At 31.9% G+C, this 20,847-nt stretch overlaps 5 protein-coding genes across 5 annotated transcripts; 1 reads left to right on the top strand and 4 right to left on the bottom strand.

The window, feature by feature from the left end:
• Positions 1-1,785: 1,785 nt before the first annotated feature.
• LOC113857211 (protein LURP-one-related 5-like) lies at positions 1,786-2,941 on the top strand. Its single transcript, XM_027489010.1, has 2 exons — positions 1,786-2,206; positions 2,311-2,941. The coding sequence occupies exons 1-2, from the start codon at positions 1,982-1,984 to the stop codon at positions 2,755-2,757; spliced, it is 672 nt and encodes a 223-aa protein (XP_027344811.1). The 5' UTR covers positions 1,786-1,981; the 3' UTR covers positions 2,758-2,941.
• A 3,589-nt stretch (positions 2,942-6,530) lies between these two features.
• On the bottom strand, positions 6,531-7,887 carry LOC113857227 (cucumber peeling cupredoxin-like). Its single transcript, XM_027489024.1, has 3 exons — positions 7,845-7,887; positions 7,448-7,750; positions 6,531-6,903 (listed from the first exon to the last, which is right to left on the bottom strand). Exons 1-3 carry the CDS (start codon positions 7,885-7,887, stop codon positions 6,590-6,592), a joined length of 660 nt encoding a protein of 219 aa, XP_027344825.1. The 3' UTR covers positions 6,531-6,589.
• A 1,188-nt stretch (positions 7,888-9,075) lies between these two features.
• Positions 9,076-11,190, bottom strand: LOC113857226 (glucan endo-1,3-beta-glucosidase 14). Its single transcript, XM_027489023.1, has 3 exons — positions 11,121-11,190; positions 9,879-10,915; positions 9,076-9,144 (listed from the first exon to the last, which is right to left on the bottom strand). Exons 1-3 carry the CDS (start codon positions 11,188-11,190, stop codon positions 9,076-9,078), a joined length of 1,176 nt encoding a protein of 391 aa, XP_027344824.1.
• A 1,583-nt stretch (positions 11,191-12,773) lies between these two features.
• On the bottom strand, positions 12,774-15,464 carry LOC113857069 (methyl-CpG-binding domain-containing protein 10). The gene is made up of 2 exons (XM_027488764.1): positions 15,147-15,464; positions 12,774-13,985 (listed from the first exon to the last, which is right to left on the bottom strand). The coding sequence occupies exons 1-2, from the start codon at positions 15,225-15,227 to the stop codon at positions 13,296-13,298; spliced, it is 771 nt and encodes a 256-aa protein (XP_027344565.1). The 5' UTR covers positions 15,228-15,464; the 3' UTR covers positions 12,774-13,295.
• A 3,016-nt stretch (positions 15,465-18,480) lies between these two features.
• On the bottom strand, positions 18,481-20,585 carry LOC113857114. The gene is made up of 3 exons (XM_027488857.1): positions 19,754-20,585; positions 19,308-19,480; positions 18,481-19,035 (listed from the first exon to the last, which is right to left on the bottom strand). The coding sequence occupies exons 1-3, from the start codon at positions 20,351-20,353 to the stop codon at positions 18,858-18,860; spliced, it is 951 nt and encodes a 316-aa protein (XP_027344658.1). The 5' UTR covers positions 20,354-20,585; the 3' UTR covers positions 18,481-18,857.
• Positions 20,586-20,847: the final 262 nt, after the last annotated feature.

The raw sequence follows: 20,847 nt of genomic DNA, 5'->3' as shown, positions 1-20,847 counted from the left end.
CCACAATGAAATATTTAGCCGGTGATGATTTGTTTGGATGGTATTTACAAACGGCATTATCATGCTACATTTGGAATCAAGCACACCTATTAGACTAGATTTTGCGGAAAGAATCAAGCCCACTTATTTAAAAATTTTCGTTGTTCTTTTATTTAAACCATTAAAAAAATTGAACTATTAAGCAATTTTTCTAAATTTAGTATTTGTTAACTTCTAACAAATCATGTTTAACAAATCCATGGCTTCTAAGTTTTCATTAATATTAACTATATCAATATTTTGTAAAGAAAACACAAATCACTAATATTTTGAGAGAAAGAGGAGATGATTAAAGTTAAATAGGTGATAATATTAGGTAGAGGGGCGGTAAAGGGCCACCCTAACCCACTAAGATAGCGTGTTTTTTGACCATGTAAATTGAATTATAGTCATCCTAGCTCGATTCCATGATAGTGTTATTTCGTACCTTAGAGTTTGAATTTTTGGGTTTGATTTGATAGATATAATTGGTGGGAACGCACCGACCAGCGAAAGAAAGGTTGCCATTTCCATCATCCAATCCCATCCATTCATTGCCCATTTTGTCTACGTTACCAAAGAGGCATTTGTTCCCTCTTCCACCGTGCATTCTGTATTCTTAAGTCAACTCTACATTTTAAAGATGAAAAACGTGGAGTTATAATTGTTACTTAAATTGATATATACAATTGTGATTATGGGTCTGTGATGAATTATGAATTTATTAAAACTTAAGTACATAGTTGATGTGGTAACTTAATAAACACCCATTTTTAAGTTCATATTGTTTTCGTCCCCAAACAGGTGCTTTCACAATTCAAATTATAAAAATAAAGTCAGACAGATCTTAAAAATATATATATATACGTCCTTGTCATTTAGGGCATGCAGATCTTTTCTAATTTAAGTAATTAAGGTTAAGCTAGATTTCTAGTTTTGGTGGAGTTAGGAAATTAATTTAAGTTGACCAAACTTCACCCACATAGTTACCTAATATCGTGTTATCTATTATGGGTCCCAAAATGTTGACTACCGTGAGTGAGTGAGTGAGTGAACGTAAACACTTGTGGATATATATAACACTCTTATCGTAGGCCGTAAAATTAAAGTCTGGGTATAAAAAGGAGAACAATTTATTATAATAAAATATTAAAACTAATATGACAATAAACACGTACGCAATATCATTATAATATTGATTGCTACTTATGCATCTATTTTTATTTTAAAAAATATATAAAATACATATTTTAATACAACAGTGTGTTTTGAAATATGTGCATGCAAATTAAGTGACATCATTTATATTTAGATAATAAAAATATGTCTAATTGATTTTTTTTTTCTTCCTATCAATCTACTTAATAATTTTCTTTTAAAAATAAATATTATATATCTAAATATCATCTTAAAAACACAAAATTTCGCGAATCAAAATTTCATAAATAATCAATAAAAATATAACGCTTTATGGCATATCAATTGTTTTGTATAAACAAATATAAATATATATATATATATATATATAAAGCGTAATTATATTTTAGTTAATTATTAAGTAAAAAAATAAATTCTAATAATTAAGAAATAAATATAATTTAGTTTTAAAAGTTATATAGAAATTGAAGGATGATAACTAAGAAGTAATTAGGCCTAATAAAAATGAAAGATACGTGTAGTGGTTTGTGTAAAAGATCACGTAAATATCTATCAACACGACACACACGCGAGTGGAACCTTTTTATTAATTATTTTATGTTGTCCATTGGTGAACGATGCTGATGATGATTTATGATACCTTTCGCTTTTTTCCATCTAAATGAACGCAAACATGCCATAACCTCAACACCGTACCCATACCCAGTTCGTTTATTCCCTTTCTCCACTCTTCACCAACACACATATATCTTCCTCTTCCAACTCCTCAGGCAAATCAAAACACAGAAGAAGAAGAAGAAGAAGAATGAAGGAGGAGTTCGTGGTTCAAGAAGCGTACGTGTTCGAAGAAGAGACACACCTCACAGTCCTCAAAACCTCTCTCTTCTTCAGCGGTGATGGCTTCGCCGTCTACGATTGCAAGGGCCAACTCGTCTTTCGCTTAGACACCTATGGACCCCACGCGCGTGATAAGGACGAACTCGTTCTCATGGATTCCCATGGCCGTTCTCTTCTCACCCTTCGCAAAAAGGTACAAATACAAACACTGAAGTTTTTCTTTTTAATAAATTAAAAACAAAGTTTTTTGTTTTTATTTACTAATAAAAAAGGACATTGATTTGATTTGTGAGACAGAAACCGAGTCTTCATCAACGGTGGGAAGGGTTCAAAGGGGAGAGAACGGACGGTGATAAGCCCATGTTCAGCGTGAAGAGATCGTCCATCATCGGACGGTCACGGACGAGCATCGCCGTGGAGGTGTACGATAACCCCGGTGTGGAGTACCTAATCGAAGGGTGCTTCCCGCAGCGGTGCTGTAAGATTTTCAACGGCGCGAAGGAATTAGTGGCTGAGATTCGTCGGAAAGTAGACCCCACTACTAGCGTTATGCTTGGGAAGGAAGTGTTCTGGCTTTGCGTTAAGCCCGGTTTTGATGGGGCTTTTGCCATGGGTCTGGTTTTGGTACTTGATCAGATCAACGGTGACCATTTCTTTGATAACGAGATCAAGGAGCCTGCCGTGCACCCTGCCGCGCACCCTGCCGCAGAGGATCGAGGACTTGTTGATCCCGTTTCAATTTGAGATTTGTGTTTATCTTAAGCTTTTTTCTGACTCATCTTTGGAGTGTCCCCTCTGCAAAGGTTCCTCCCTGCCCTTCTTTTTCAGACTCATCTTCCTTTTTCTTTTTCTTTTCTAAAAAGGAAATAACTATGATCTTCTCTGTTCACTGTACAGTTTCTATACATAGAAGATAATGATCATTAACTCATCTTAGTTTCCACGAAATATACAACTGCTTACGACACAAGCAAACCATTAATGCAACGAGAAAGAACAAATTAAAAAATTGTCATTTTCATAAGTAAATAATTAATTAATAAATTGCAAGACTATATTTTTGTATAAATATAACTTTTATTTGTAATTAAGAAATAACTTAATTGCGTTTATGATCCTTCTAGTTTGAATTTTATCTAATTTTTGTCTCTTCATTTTTTTAAAATTAATTATGTATCTTTACGTTTAAAATTAAACAAATTTAATTCGGTTCGGTTAACAATATTTTTACTTTAAATGTTGAAATTATTACTTTTATCTAAATAATTAAGAGTTTACAAGATATGCAATGATATTACAAGTTCATAATAAAGCAATTGATCAAATTTAAATTTTTTTAGATCATCTGAGATTAATAATCGAAGAAGTTTTTTTATTATTTTAAGTGTAATATAATGTTTGTGTTAATATTTTTTAATAGATTATAAATTAATTCACATAATTTGTAAATATTTTCATTAAATAAGTAAATAAATAAATTTATGAATTTTTTATATTAAATAAAATCAATGTGACAAAAACACTATAATTATATATTTGGATTATGAATTTTAGGGAGAGATGATGATATCTTACTATTTTACTTAAAAGAGACGAGTGAGATTTCAACTTTATAATTTATTAGATATAAAATTTTATTTTAGAGATCAATTAATTGAGATTCTGAAATTAAAATTTCTCCTCGATTATAACACAACCCAAATAAATTTCACTTATCTTGTCTAAGCAATTCTTCCGGTTATTTTTATGTAACTTTCCTCTTATATTCATTAAACCATCACCCATTAATACAATACAGCCATTTTTTATTCTAAATTCAAAGCTCCACCAATCACTTAAAATTACTAAAATTTTATATAATTTTAAAAAATATAATTTAACTTTTTTTTTAAAAATTAGGAAGTGATATCCGACCAACTTATAGGAGTATTGTTTATTTAATTCTTTACCAAACCAGAAAATACATTTTCCAAACTCACGTAAACATATATATGCATGAAAATTTTAATAACTTATAAAATTAATAAAATTTTAAAAAATTTGGGACAAAATATTAAATTAAAATAATTACTTTGATTTAAGTTTACATAAAATAAATTGAAAGAAGAAAAGCTAAAAAAATTATAAATATAATAATTTATTATATTTTTTTATTCACACCATGATGTAACTTTTTAAATAATTTTTTCACCACAACAACGTCGGGCTTATGCTAAAAACTTGAATAATTATATATTAAGAGAAAATATGCAATTTTATCTGTAAACAAATTGTAAATTTATTTATGCAAGAAATTTAAAATAATAAGATTATGTTTAAAATTTTTAAACATTGATAAAAACGTGCTAAATTATGCTAAATGTGCAGGCTTTTATTTTATTTTATTTTTCTTATGCTTTTAAGAGTAGAGAGACCCCACTCTTTCCCCAACACAAAAAGTAAAGATGAAAAATCTTTGAGAACTTTTTTTAGTAGCTGGTAGAAGAGAACAAACCAAGCTTAATGCATTTTTTTTATAGAAAAGAAAAGTGAAACTGGTATATTATTTATTCAAAGTAACTTATTTTTAAATGAAAAGCAACAATTTTATCTGCATAATCTCAGTTTATAAAACAAAACAGATGTTTAGATAAAATTGGATTGGATATAAACTCTGATTTCCTTATACTTACTATTTTCTCCTATTATTTTTTTCTATCTGAATGATTATTTCAAAATGGTGCCGACCTAACTTAAAGTTCTCGTACATAAAGTGCTATATCACATTCTCTCATCTCATCCATTTCTTAATCATATATTCTTTGAATAAATTCTGTGCAGGTGATAGTAATCGATCTTTCCTTCTCTTTTTGACTAATAAACATGCATAGTTTATGGGTACCATGTTTTAAGAAAGTAAAAATAACTATAAAAGTAAATAGTAGAAATCAAAGTAGAGAAAACAAAAATGAAGAACTTCAATTACTACCGTGATCTTGCTTAGAACTACATCCAGTGAATGATAATTGTGGTCTACACCAAATCAGAAAGAAATTTAACCGTGCTTCTCATGTACACCGTTATATATTTGATGAATAAAAAAGAGAATCATTTTCGTTTCGATAAACAAGGCTACTTTTGTATAATCCTGAATAAAGAAAGCCAAACCCAAACAAATAGACCAAACATTAACACACACAAATCCGACCAAATTAAAGTGAAGAAACGTGAAAATGGTGTGAGAATCTGCTGAACTGTAAGAGAATCAGATTCCTGTTCATATATCACAATTAACAAATTATGATATCTGTCCATGCCATTTGGTTTATAGTACCGAAAGCGTGTAAAAATGGAGCCCAACCTCTGATTAATTTAAGGATCAATATTCGCATCATGAACATTGCAATAGTCAGCATATCCAATTTTGCTTTTTACCAGCTTAAACATGTGCGACGCATATATAAAACCACGTAAAAACGTCATGGATCATAGTTTGGTTATATGTTATTCTTACATATATAAGAATTATTATTATAAATTTTTTTCTTATATGAAGATATAATATTTATATCGGATCTATAATCAAGCTGTGATAGGTATTTTGAAGAGAGAAATATCTGGTCTTATGAAATGACATATGTATTGATATTAATTAGTATACGGGTAATTATTTTTATTGACATGAATATATTTGTAATTATTTAATAACATAGAGATATAATATATTAATATGATATTATTAGTCTAGAAGCCACCTTTCAAACCTGTGGAGGGAACCCATGTGAGGACCATATTAACTCCTCTTTCCTGAAGGTTAAAATTTTTAAATTCAAGAATCATATTCCTGTGACGACCATATTTTGTTATAATTAAAAACACTTTTTCATGGTAAAGCAAAGACAAAAGTAGTACCCGAGTTCAGGAACCATTCATTGAATGCTGAGTAAGACACATACAGACTCTAAATGTTTACATAGACATTATTACCTGAGATACATACGAATATGAATTTGATTGTTTCTCAGCATAAATACTTTAAATAACAAACAAAATAAAAAGAAAATTGCATTGCATGGACTATTTCATTGAAGAATATTTACAATTTATCCGTAGAGGTTTACAATTTTATGTCTTGATAAAAATAAGTTTTTAATATGACCATTTAATTTATATTTTCTTTTATTTAATCATTTTAAAATTAATCAAGTGGCATTCCACTCATTTTTTAGGACATTATATTTTCTTTAAAAGGAAAAGTCAGACCTATCAAATAGTTAAAGCATAAATATATATATATATATAATACGAGGCAAAAATTGAATCAAACTTAAACCAACATTAGGATTAGGTTCGCTATTGCTTGTAGGAAATAAAATAACCTCAAAGCATGAGTAAAATCCTAATGAATCCATGCTTCAGAATTAAATTTAGAAAACTAAAACTCTTTATTGAACCTATCCCGAAGAATACTACATGCTCTAATAAACAAACACAACAAAGGAAAAATAAAAGTGTACATGAATCGCATAATACTTAGTAGTAGTTAACAATCGCATACCCAAATCTTATTGATTAGTACTCTATGAATGGTCTACATCTAAAGCAACATAATCATGAATGAGGAGAAGAAGAGGAAAGGAACAAAACTAGGAAAAGAAGTTGGCGAAGAAGAGGAAGGTGGTGTTGGTGAAGTGGGTGCAGAGGAAGAGCCTGACACATTGATGGCTAACTTCTGGCCATTGGCACAGTGCTGACCAAACCCACAAATGTAGTAATGTTGGCCACTTGTGTTTATGGTCACATTGGCAGGGCCCGTGCTCAAGGCACTTCCTAGAATTCTTGAATTGCATGAGTTGTATGACTCTTCTGACACTTCTACCACATTATGCACCCCAGTCTCGAAATTGAACCCTGCACAAACAACCCATGATTGTATTTTTATTAATCTAGTGCCAAATTAACATAAGAAAAAGTTAACATTAGTTGAATTTAAAGAATTAATAATAGAAAAAGTTTTATTAAAAAATATTTATCACATTTTTATAAATGTTGATTTTAAATATTTTTTTTCAACTTCTTATATTCAAATTCAACTTTAAGAGTTGAGAATGATAAAATATTTAATATCATAATACTTTTACTTTTATCTGTTTAGAGGATGAAAAAAAAAAAAAACAAAACACAGACTAAAGAAAACAATTATTGAATTTACTAGCTTATTATTTATTGACCAGTCTCTTTTAAATTTTTTACTACTTAAATAGTATAAATATTTTATATGAATAAATAGATACTAATAAAAGAATAATAATTAGTATTATATTAAATTTTTGTGTAGGGAAATACATAATAACAAATTTTTTCATTGTTAGCAACAAGAACAAAAATATTTGTATAATAAGATAGGTGATATATGTATATTAGGATGATATATATAAAAAAATTTGTTGCTTACTTAGAATATCTCCAACTGCAAAACTCTTGTCAGAAGCCCAATTTCGGTATGCAGAGGAATCTGATGGAACTCTCCAACCCAAATCGTCTCCAACAACATGCACTCTTTGTGCCTCTGCCGATTGTGTAAGCATTAATATTGCCAATGCCAACACTCCTCCAACTCCAATAACGTTCATCTTGTTGATGCTCCTTAATTTTTTCCAAACTATGTGTGCTTTGTTAATTAGTATAAAAAAATTGAAGTCATAAACTAACAATTGGAAATGAAAATGAAGAGAGGAGTGTGATATAGAAGTGAAAGCTCATCTAATATATAAATAAGGGAAATTGCATAGACATTGAAGTATATGGTTGAGGTTTTCAACGTAGCATTTGTTGGGTTTGCGTGATCATGCTGGCAGCTCCACCGGTGGAAACGCCGGTCATGGCGTTCGCCATCACGGAGGTGACACTCAAACCATTACCAACCTAAACTAAGTTACCAACTTTTCATACCAACCACAACATTTATTTCTCTTAACTCTTAATTGACTCTTTCCTTCTTCCATTTTGCATTTCATGTTACATTTAATTGAAATTGAAAATTTGCTTTCGCTTGATTAATAATGGCACGTTGCATGTAGTTACAACAGCAACATACTTGGAGATAATGTTGGATAAATTAAAAGATTAATACTTTGGTTAATGATGTTAAGATTGTACGAAACTGTAATAATACGTAACCTGATTTAAGTATGAGCTCGTAAATTCGTTCCACACTTAACATAATTAAAGGTTGTTTGTGATAATACGCCATTTTCTTTATTCCATGAATTAATTGAATCATTGATCTTCTATCTTCCATTTTTAGGTTTGTCAACATAATTATCTTATTTTCTTAACACTAGTCTATTTATGAAAGATTCACTTGAGCCAACGAGAAAATGCATTATTCAAATACCTTAGAATTCGAGCACCTACTGATTGTAATGGATTTGAAACTGGTATAGATCTTAGCTCAATCTTGATTTCCCATTGATTAGTTCGAAATTAATGAAACTGTAAAACACGTAATGCGATCCTAAATAACATATAAAATAAAGGATAGAAGCATAGTTTTACAACTCAGCAAGGTATATTAATTGTTGACCTCACAAGTGGTCAGTGTAATTATTTTTATGTAAAATAGTTACTATAAAATAAGCCTTTAAATCCTAATTTAGGTTATCTCATTTTTTTTTCCCCACCGAGATAAGACAAAAGTTCCCCTATTCCTTTACGATTTTCTTTCTTTGTTATCCAATAAAAAAATAGCATATTAGTAAAAAAAAAAAAGAGAGAGAATATTAAATTTTAAAAGAAACATAAATATGTTGTCATTTTTCCATTGAGGAAAGAAAAAGAAAATAGGAAATCAAGACAAGTGATTTCAATCCATTATAATGTCGGAAAATTAACATTAAAACTTAAGCCTATTATTGTAAATTGCTGTGTTAATATATAAAGAGGAATAAAAAGGTTAATCAGCTAGACATGTCGCATCTGTACTTTGGAATTTTCACAATTTGAAATTATTGTGAGCTCTGAAAATTGTTACAGGATCCAAAGAATCATTGAATTCACATGTACATTCGATCTTACGACTGATTAAAATGCTACAACAAGAAGAAGAACAGCACAACTTGTAGAAACCATTACGTATAAAGATCCAATACCCTGCAATTAATGCATAATTGTTAGAAAATTAGAACTGGAATAACTGAAAATTAAACACACAAGTTATACATAAGTAGAGCTCCAACATTACTCAAACGACAAGTAAGCTAGCGTTAACTTTTTTTAACATATATTCTTAATTTTTGTAATTTGTTCTAAAGTGCAATTCCCACCTCTCACGTTATTGCTTTTTTTTAAGACTCCCCTAAGCAAGAAAGTAGGGGACTATGGTGCTATATATATAGATTGCCTTCGGACACATTTTCTTATGTCAATCTATCTATCATATACTTATTTGCTTTAAACTCATATTCACACTGATTAATCGGTACAATCATAGTTGCAATAAACTATGAAAAACAGTTGTGCCCATAAAATAATTTTGAAGAAAAAACAGTATAGAAGGGTATTTAAGAATTTCATGAACTGAAATCAATAGCAAGGGAAGATTGTCAAATGACATAGTATATTAAATAGGAAAAAAAAATCACATATAGTATCTCAAATTTATGAAAAATCTATCTAGTTCGAATCGAAGTTTCATTAAGTCAAATAAACAAAAATAGCCAATTTGTGTGCAAGTAGATGTCTCTAATATAACTACAAAACATGGGCTCAGTAGCATGCATGGGAGGGGGGGAAGAATCCTATTTTTCAAGGACATTTTATGTTTTGGCAAGTTAGTAGTAATTCAGACTTGCTAGAGACAGGGTACAAGTCCAGTGAAGCCATACCTTGAAAGAAATAAAAGAGGAAGTTGCTGAGGAAGGTACAAGTCCAGTGAAGCCAATGTCATATGCAATGCTTCCATCTGGCTTGAACAATCCAAAGTGTCTCTCGGATGTTGGGCCAGGCTTCAAATTCTCATTGAACAAAGCAAAGACATAAGCCTTGGTAACCATCTTGGGCCTATAAGGGGTGCCCTTCTTTTTAAGAAGCCTCTTCCGCAAGTTTTTATTGTATGTCTTGGCATTTTTCACTGTTGCTCCAGCCTCATTCTGGTCCCCATGAGAAGCCCAGCCAGTCTCGGAAACAATCACCTCCATCTTGTCAAACCCAACCTTCTCCAAAGCAGCATAAGCTGCATCAACTTGAGCCTCAAACATGTTATCATAGTGTAGTTTAGTCTTGGCATCATAAATACCAGGATTTTTTTTAAAGAGAGCATAGTTAATATCAATATGTTCTGGGTCATTCTTATAGGCCAAGAAAGGGTATGCATTAATGTAAAAAGGAGTGCCAATTTGTGAGAAGAACTGCAAGAGAGGCCTCATGAAAGGAAGCACATCCTCCCTAAAAGTGCATGAAGATGGAGGGTAGGAATTCGCAAACACAGCCTCTGAATGTGGACTTGACACCTCAATATCACGTGCTAAACCAAGCCTTTCAAGGGCACTGTAAACATTCTTTGCTGCAGCCAGCAAAACTTCCCACAGTTCCATATCTGTGCCACCCAATATCTCATTTCCCACTGCAATGCCACAGATTTTAGTTCCTGGAAGAAATGGCTGAACATTTTCTTTGATCCAATTCATGGCACGATCCTCCCCGACACTTATGTCTTTCAGAAACTCATTGGGAAGTCCAATAATAATAGCAATTCCTGAACCTTTGAATGCACTGAGGACTTGATGATCAGCATCATATATTCTTATGTTCTTAATCTTTGAAGCTTTGAGTAGTGTAACCACACTATGAGGAGAAGGGAGATTGTCTGCTATCCTACCATAGTTTACTCCATATGTTCCTGTAAATGCTTTGTTCCCTTGAACTGCACCACACAATAATGTGAAAAAACTAGGTTAAAGATCATGACATGCAAAGCAATGCATTAAAAATGGTAAAACGTTAGCACTCTACTAAACAACATGTCAAACATGCATGTCTTCATGCCATTATTACTATGAAAATTTGAAAGCCAGTTTCTAGAAAAGAATGTAAAAAGGGTGAGTTTAGAAAGATCGAGCAATACCCACCGTGACAAATTGTGACAGAGAAGATGAGAAGAAGCCAAAGAAAGAAAGAACTGGAAGAAGAGAACATCATGTGTAGAGTGAGCATATTAAGAATGGGAGAGCATTCCACTTGTAGAAAGGATGAGGGTTCCCTGTATTATGTAATTCAAAAACGGTAACATCATCAATGAAGAAACCATAAGGAGTGATGCAAAACTTTTCCTCCAGGCATGCCATAAACAATAGATTCTTAGCTTTTTGTGAAAAGATTATGACTAAGATATTTGAACAAGATTCCTAGCTAGCCTTGAACCAAAGATGATTGAAACATAAAACAAAGATGTTTTCAGCGGCTTAGAATAGATTCTTCCTTTCATCACCCTTTAACTCCTCCTTAAAGTATACCTTTTTTATTTTCCACTCTTGTTTTCAAACTTTTTCTTTTCATCAACTGCATGTGTCCATAGCGTAGCAGTAGCAGGACCATTAAGCTAGACACGAAGGATATGTAAATGGGTCATCAATACCTTTCGTGACCTCATGAATCACGTGTAAGGGAGAAAATACAGGTCCTGCACAACAATTCAATGTTTGGTCTACAACACATGGAAAACAAAATAAAGTGATGACATATATGGATACGGTTATTGTTTTGCAAAAAGAGTTCAAGCAAAATTTTTTGGATATAAGATTGCACAAATATGAAGAATGGGCAAATATTATATAATGTATATATCCTTATAAACTAATGTTGCACTAATTCGAAATCAACTATCGCCAAAAAAAAAAAAAGTGTCGCTTGAACTAGTAATTAGCTTATTTCTGCGGGTTAACTTTTACTTCGCCACGGATCAGAAAATATGTTGACAAAATTAGACATTTAAGATAAGTCAAACCTTATAATAATTTGGATGCTAAAATCAGAAAGAATGAGGAAGAGACAAAAGAAACGATTAAGCAATTTATTTAAGTCTAAATACACAGTATTAAAAGCTTAGAATAATAGATAATCACATCATAAGGTTAGGAGTTTGAGTTTCTAATTGAAAAATCATTAATCCAATAGTTAAATGAATGTAATTGTTTTTATTCAAGTTTTACACAAAATAAATCAATTATTTAAAATTAATCTAAACCAATTTAATCAGTTTCATTTCTTTTTATTGAGTTCATCATATGAATCAAAGCCAATAGCCCAACATATCATAAATTTGTACCCAGTTATTCCTATTGTAAAATATTCTGGCAAATAATTACATCATTTGCTTAGTGTTTCCCCCCTTGATAGCTCCTGTGATAGAATTAGGGACATGTTCTGCATGTTCTATCTTTGCTGTCCTAAACCAGCCCCAATCTATCTCTACTTTCTCCCCCACCCCGAAAAGATACAACATATGAGAACTTTTGTGGAAAATTTGGATTCCGAAAATCATGGAGGTCCCGAAAATGTTAGATGCCAGGAAACACGGACATGAATATGGTACAGCAAATTTAAGATTTACCGAAGCAAATTCAGACATAATACATACAACAAAAGATTATTATGCATTTAATTATTGTAATATTTCACTTGTTTTATTTTAAATTAAAAAATTAAAAATAGAATAAAAATATCTAGCAAGTATTATCATCAATTACTTGTTTCTTTCGTAACAAATATCAAATACGAATAAGACAATCAATTCAGAGTACCCCAGTTTTATAGAAGTTCAGTTCTTTTTTTCACCCAAAGTTGAGATCACTTTACCTATGCCATACACGTGGGTATTTTTATGATTGAGGAATGCAGAACAAAGAACGCAACTTATTGAACACCACACTTTTTCCTAATAAGAAAACGTCAAATACAGATTAAAATCCTGGATTTACTTTATCCTTCAGGAGCTTAAAAAGATGATTCAAAATCTGAGTCAAGAAATCCGGCAAAATAAAAAAGAAAAAACCTAACACAAATGTGTAAAAAAAGACAACAATCTTGGTTTAGAACTGCACTATGCAAAAGCAAAATGATCTAATCTAGGAGGGGAGCGTTCAATTTCCTAAATACATCCAAATCTGAAGGCATAATACGAGACTACAGTCATCCAGGAAGCACATTATAACTACAGCAACTCCAATAACATTACAAAAGTCAAGAGCATTAGCTATTAGTGAAGTACATTTCAGCAGTTTACACTACGATGATATGAAGGATTTTCACTGAGCACAGCTCCAAATAACTTGTCCATTGTCAACCATTTTATTTACTTGTTCCTCAGCTTGAATTGAGTTTTTTCCATCACTTACTGCGTTTTCTTTCTTATCATTCATCTCTTCACCTCCACCATTTGCCTCAACAATCACAGTACCTGATTTACCCTGCTCACTGTCAACTGTGCCATTTTCTTTTTCTGTTTCCATCGGTGTCTCCCCTTCGGATTTTTCAGTGACCACAGCATTCAAAGCTTCCCCAGCTACTTTCTCCCCTGACTCTGCCAACAATGTTTCTTCGCCCTGAGCCGCGTTAACCCCTTCAGCGTTACCATTCTTAATTTCCTCTGCATCAGTCTTTGTTTCATTGTTATTATCTGTGTCCTTAGCATCATCCTTGGATTCCTCAGCAGCAGACTCAGTTTCTTTGTTATCTTTCTTTGAACCTGATGATTTTCGAGGGCGCTTCTTAGGAGTCTCGGACTCTGCAGGTGGTGTCGATTTGACCTTCTCACTAATCCTCGCTGATCGCCTAGGGGTCTCACCAGTTCCCCAATCAAACTCTGCGACTGGAGGATTCCCAGGATGTGCCTTCAAATACTGCTCTAATTGTTTTCGGGAACTGATCTCTTCACCGGTAGGAGCTATGAATACGATCTCACTTTTTCTTGGTGTTCCTACTTTCTTAGGGAAGAACTGCAGAGTGGAACTAAAAATGCATTACAAAACAATTTCCATACAGCATACAATTCCAAGCAATCCCAGTAAGGTATATCAATTTCATACACACAGCTCAACAGTGCTCTAAGCTTGTTACTGATTGGGTTCAAGATTCAAGAACCATCTACATTAAATAAATCTTTGTACAATAATAGCTAACAAAACAAAATCAGAAGGACCTCATCGTCAATATATCACCAAGCATTTGCTCATAAAATGATTGGATTAGAAAAAGGCAAGTGAATAATTTCCTCCCAAATTCATGATTTTCTGTCGCATTAGTTCACAGGGTGATTTTGAATTAATTAATTAATATTGTTCCCCCAAATTTCACCATTTTTTCTAGTACTATATTTTAAGATATTTTTTTACAGACAGGGAAGTTGCATTTAGCATCCAACGAGGACAAAATTCTAAGAATTTAGCATGGAAAGGTGCAGCAATGGCGTAGAATTCCTCACCAACATTTTCTGAACCACATAATACACTCAGAAACTCGAAGCAATGACACTTGTTAATAAAGCACAGATGTAAAAGCAACCTCAAATCCCGTGAAAACATGGAATTAAAAAAACAACCAACCATTGTCCTGTAGTAACTAGAGTCTGATGCCCAGAATCTTCTAGTAGTCCAGAAAAAAATTGGGCAGAGACTATAATGAAAGCAAGACGCAGATTGCAAAAACATTAAAAGAAAAAAACTGAAGTAGACAAATTTTGCTTCGAAATACGAACTAAGTTAATTTGTCATTATTAAGAAACTATTATAAACCAGAAATTTTTTTTTAAAAAAAGTCCAATTACAATTTAAGCCCTCTCACGAAAACCCTAGACACAAAAATTAGCACCGAATTCTTCCCAACATTTACATTACTAAAAATTTATAAAATAAAAAAATAAAAAATAAAAAAACCAAGGAAGAATAGAGTCAGTTCCAAAATTGAAGCAAGGAAAGTAAGAAATTAAACCATGGTAACAAGCATCACAATAATACAACAACCATAACAACGAAAACCTAGGAAATTGGAAAACCTTTGCTTGTGTGTGTGTGTGTGTGTGTGTGAACTAGAAAACATGAAGAGGTAAAAATAAGAAGAATAATAACAATTAAAGAGAGAATGAGGAATGAGGAAGAGACCAGTTTCTTCCAAGCAGGAGGAGCTGAAAGCTCAACTGATAACACCTCATCTTTGGCACCACTTTGCGTTTCATTCTCCATTTTCTCTTTCTCTCTCTCTCTCTCTCTCTCTCTCACTGACTTTGGAAACTAACTGCTATGCAAATTGCAACAAAAGAAAACGAAGGTAAGAAGAAGAGTGCATAAAGCGTGGAATTAGGATATGGTTTTGTGTGCCTCTTTCTCTCTCTAACTGTCAACCAAATTGAATTCGGGATCGGTATTTGATAACTTCACCCTCCTCTCTCTTCACTTCATTCGTCAACCCTTCGTTTCAATTATCAACATTCACACGTGCCTGGCAAAAACGTTACCCCAAATATCCTGTCACCGACTCATGCGCTTCCCTTTTTTTATTTATTGCCTAAATTTTATTTATACTTTCTTGTTTTATTATACGAAGGTTTTGTGGAAAATTGGGTTATTTAATCATAATATTTGAAAATTGAAATTGTGGAGAGTGAAAGGTTGGGATGGGAAGGGGCACGTGTCGCTCACCCGTGAAAAGCTTGTCTTTCTGGATAACGTTTTGTGTTAACCAAATTCAAATGTGTGTTTCGGGTCCGAAACTCACCGACCAATCACATTTCAAATTTAAATTCAAATTTCTTTGGCCCCTTGTCTTGTCAACATGTTCTTTTATTACGAATTACATTTTTTAAGAATATTTAAAATACAGTTAGTTAGTGATATTCATAAATATTTTCTTAACTTATATCGGACATAAAAATATTATGATTTCTAAATTTTAAAATAATTTAACAATATTTTAAACAAATATATCTTTCACCCCCAGCACTGCATAAATTGTTACGAGGATATTAAGTTTAATTAATATTATAAAACACATTAGATATTCTGATTAAATTAATGAACTGATTTGGAAGCTTCCTCGATTCAATTGTTGCCACAATATTTGCAAGTATCTGAAGATAGATTTTGCTTACTTTTATTAATTACTAATATAATAAAGATTATTAATTTAAAACCTTATCACTAAGTGGGATAAAAGAGAATCTAAATCGAATGTTCCATCACTTGTTTTCTCTAAATCGAATGTTTTCTACTCTCTTTTTTACTGTATACAATAATCTTATTTTATTGCAACATAATTACTTTTAATAGAGAATATATGTGTTTTAAACCAAATTAAATAAATAAAATTTATGGTTGTAATTAATTTCAAATATGTACAAATCGATATAAGAGCATATTTACGTAAATCAATAACTAATCAAATAAATCAATAATCTATCAGATATTTTAATTAAAATTAATGATAAATGGTTTTCTTTAATCTTACACAACTTGTTTAGATGAGTGGATAATAAGTAATATTCAAAAACTACCATTAATGACATTGAATATCACTTTGCAACTAACATTTTATTCTCTTAGGTTTTCTCGAGACTCTGAATTACTATTAAATGTCTTTTACCAAAATTAAAACGGGCTTCACTAGTTAGTCTTTACCGCGAGTTTATCTATGAAACTTATTTTCTAACACATTTTTTTAAAATATTTTATTTATTGATGAGTAAAATTTTTTAGAATTGATAAAAATAAGTATGAAACTTATTACTAAATAAGAAATAATGTCATCTGTATAATTTTATAATTTTTAATAAATTTCAGTTAATAATAAAAAATTTATTTAAATAAAATATTACTAACATTGCTCATAAGAAAATTTATTGTTCTGAAAAGCATGTAAACTCTCAAATAACGGGAGGAATGCCACAACAAAGGCATACTGGGCCGTTACTGTTCAACTACGCGAGCCATGGTTTGGGCTCATTAAAGGATTTATTTTTAACAAAAAAAGAAAATCCTTCAATGCTATTAATTTCTTAATCGTCGATAAAAAAAATTAATTTCTTAATCACGACAAGCCACTAATGAATTTATAAAAAGAAAATTAATATGCAGAAAATTTATCAGAATTTAGAGCTTGTTGAACGATAATTTCACACGTTCAAGCGGTGGTCTGTGATTGGTAAAAGTTAAGAGAATAATAATAATAATAACAAAGTTCACTAAAATTATGCCAAATGTTTAGATTCCGTTTGCTTTAATGTTGAGTAGAATTAATTTTGAGCTATTAAATGTAAATCTAAATTAGCTGTGTCACATTTAAGATTATCATCTCACTCGTTAAAAAAAATAAAATTATTGACATGTGTTAGCAAGATTAGAGAGATATTGATAGCCCATAGAAAATAATAAAATATAAAGGTTCAATAAGAACGTATAAAATAAAAAGAAAACCATTCTATCTCATTTTATATCTGTTATATATCAAAATAACAAATTAGATATGTTATTTTATTTGATCTTGTCTATTTTAATTTAAACTTCTCACACAATATAATTTACACTAGAAAAAAAGTCTATAACATAAACTTCTTTATTGGTTAAACAAATATTACTTTATCTTAAATTTTTTTCCTTTGCAGCAAACAAGTATACGTAAAATTCGGCTCATTTTTTAAAATTTTTCTTATACCACCCCTCATAGAATATTTGAATCTGCCACCATGAGAATAACTTTTGTCTTTGGGGAAAAAAGTGCAATTTATGATGAAGGAGAAGATGGACAATATCCTTATTTAAACAAAAGAAAAAATGCGAAATGAATGATTAGTACATCCCTTCAAAAACTTAAAAAACTTGACCAATCTCAGTAATTGTCGATAGTCACTACTAAATCACACATTGAATTAAACAAGTTGTGCTAAATTATAGCGACCGTATATATTTCCTCAACTGCATCCACACTGATGACAAGAGGCAATTTGAAAAGGACAAACTCTCAAACACTTACCACCTTATCACTTAGTGTGATATGTGAAAAGAGACGGGGAGCAAGACAAGACTCCCATACATACAATAGCGGACCAAAAGAGCCATATGTTTATGTAATTCAAACAAATTATCATATGTTGGAACATATGTAATTATGAATGATATTGTTGTTGTCTATGGCTCCATGCAGATGCTCTAGTCTTTTTCTTTCTTGTTTCCTTTCGCGTTACTTGAAAGATTTCACTTTTTTTTTTTTCAACTCAGTGATCAGCAGAGATTTAAACTTGATTAACAAGCTATGTTGATTTTTTTGTAATATGTAGCTATGTTGAATTATTTTAAAGCATGCTGTTGTATTTTAGTTTTATGGTAAATTGTAAAGTTGCAATGCCTCAATGTTTCAAATGATTTGAAAGTTGAAAGTATGAACCAATGAAAGGTTTATAAAATATAACCCATGTGGTCGCAAAGCTTATACAAAAACCATATGAAAGTAAAAGACTGTTATAAAACTATACTAGTCGTCAGTTTCTTTTCAATTCTCTTTATTACAAGGAAAAAATTCATGAGAGCCACAGCAACTCACGACAATTGGATGAGTTACAAATTATCTATATTTCATATCATTGTACGTAGGTGATTGCTCTTATTGGGAAACCGAGATTATGACAAGATAAACAATTAAAGCTAAATGACAAAGGGTTGCACTTAGCTCTGCAAAACGTTACATTCTCAATGATAAATTGGTGGAAGCCTTACTATTTACTAGCACAAGATGCAATTGTAGCTGCTTTCTCTTATTATGGTCTAAGCTATTTACAGTGGGCACTCATCTCTATTAAACTAACCCCTTTGGTCTGGTCACCTTTACTTTAGAGACAGTGGTAAGGTTCTTGAGGCTGCAGTTAAATGAGGTTGATGGTTTGTTCCCTGAAAGAGATCATTTAGATATGTATGGTTGTGATCTAATTTATTTGGGCAGTCTTTATCTTCCTCATCTTCTTCCGCATCCCAAAGGAATTTAGCATATGAAGCTAGCACATAGCTGCCAATGATTAAAACATTTACATTAGTTTTATCAACAAGAGAAATGAGGACAAAACTTTATTCATTATTTTCTTGGATATCATCAACAAGAGATAATAAAATAGTTTAGGCTGTTTAGTTCATAAATATTCAAGTCTATGTAGAGTTGTATGCTTCAAGCTCTGCTACAAAAGAAACTATATTAACTAACACATGATGTAAACAATTTGGAAAATGTATAGAAGAAAGAAAAACTATAATCAATGTTGAATTGTTGATCATTTATATTACCAATCATCTGGGGCACTTTTAATGGCTTGATCAAAATATCCTTCAGCTCGATCAGCATTCTTCTGTGTTTGCCATATCATCTCTGCATATAGGGACAGAACATGACCGTCACCAGGATTAGCCAAAATCGCCCTTTCGAGATACTCCTCTGCTTTAGGATAATCTCCACGAACCTATTTGAAAATTGAATATCAGAACAACCATAGAAAGAAATATGAAATCCTACGCATGTGTGTGTATATGTATGTACACACACAAGCGTTTAGTTTTTCTTGCATTTCTATGTATCAACAAGGTACACAATCTTCCCAGCCTAATAATTTTTTAAATTAGTGAATGACCTGATCAATTAAATTGATAGTTTAATTTCATTTTATGCATTTTTCAATCTTCAGAGAAAGAAAACATGATCAAGCTCAAGTATCCATCCAAACAAATTAAATTACCTCTTTCAAAAACTTTGCATAATTTCCCAGCAAAAGAGCATTAGTGGGGTTTGCTTCAATCATGTTTTGGTAATATGCATCCGTTCTATCTCTACCATGATCATTTCCTTCATGGAAACCCCACCCTCTTCCGTGTCCACCATCTGAGCCTCTTCCACTACCATGACAACCGCCACAAATCCAACCACCATTGCTCCCCATCCCATCACCCATCACCGAAGTCTGCAACCTACTACCATCTTTCTTTCCCTCCACACACTCTTCATGATCCAGGACTCCTTTATCTAAACCTGAGCTTGAAAACAGTTCTTGAATTGAAGCTTTTGCTTTCATGCAAGTTATTTGTTTTGGATCTTTCACTTCATCACTTTCTTTGATCTTTCCATGCTGTTGATTTATACAAACATTACTACGTGGCATGCAATTTTTTTTCTTAGGACTTGATGAGCTTTTAAGGTCTATATCAGCAAAGTTTTGGCATAGACTTAAAACTGATATTGTTCTAGGAAGGTGAAGAATGTGTTCTGACTCGGGGGAGGACTCTTTGGAACAGAGTACCAATGAACTTAGAATTGGTGCAGAGGAACTTCTTAGTAACATGTTTTACAATTCAGAGAAACGATGAGAAAATCAAGGAGTTGAGGTAATAAAAGAGCTAGCCAATGCAGATATAGGAATGAGAACAGATGCACAATGATGAGAAAGAAATGGCAAGTTGAAACCACCAATGAAGGAAAAGTATTCAACTAAAAAAGGAAGGAAAGAGAAACAATGGGAAAACAAAATAATTGAGAGAGAGAGAAGTGAAGGCTCTCATGTTAAGACATTGAATAATATATAAGAAATGAGCAAGTCCTTATGTAAAATAAACCAACACGAGACATTATTATTACTTAGAAGAGTCTAATGTCCAATCCCTTGCTAGCAATTTAGCAAGTGGGAAACTGCAACCTATGCGGTACGGACACGTTTGACTGTAGGTTGCATGACACGAACTGAGGGGACCCAAGTCGCCATTTTTGTTTGGCTGTGATTGAATGGCCACAAATTAGTTTTGTATCAGCATCTCGCCTTAGCCTGAGACCAACCATGCA

This window comes from Abrus precatorius, unplaced genomic scaffold, assembly GCF_003935025.1.
Source record: "Abrus precatorius isolate BTA unplaced genomic scaffold, Abrus_2018 Scaffold153, whole genome shotgun sequence".
Lineage (NCBI taxonomy): Eukaryota > Viridiplantae > Streptophyta > Magnoliopsida > Fabales > Fabaceae > Abrus > Abrus precatorius.
This window is presented reverse-complemented; position numbering and strand designations above follow the sequence as displayed.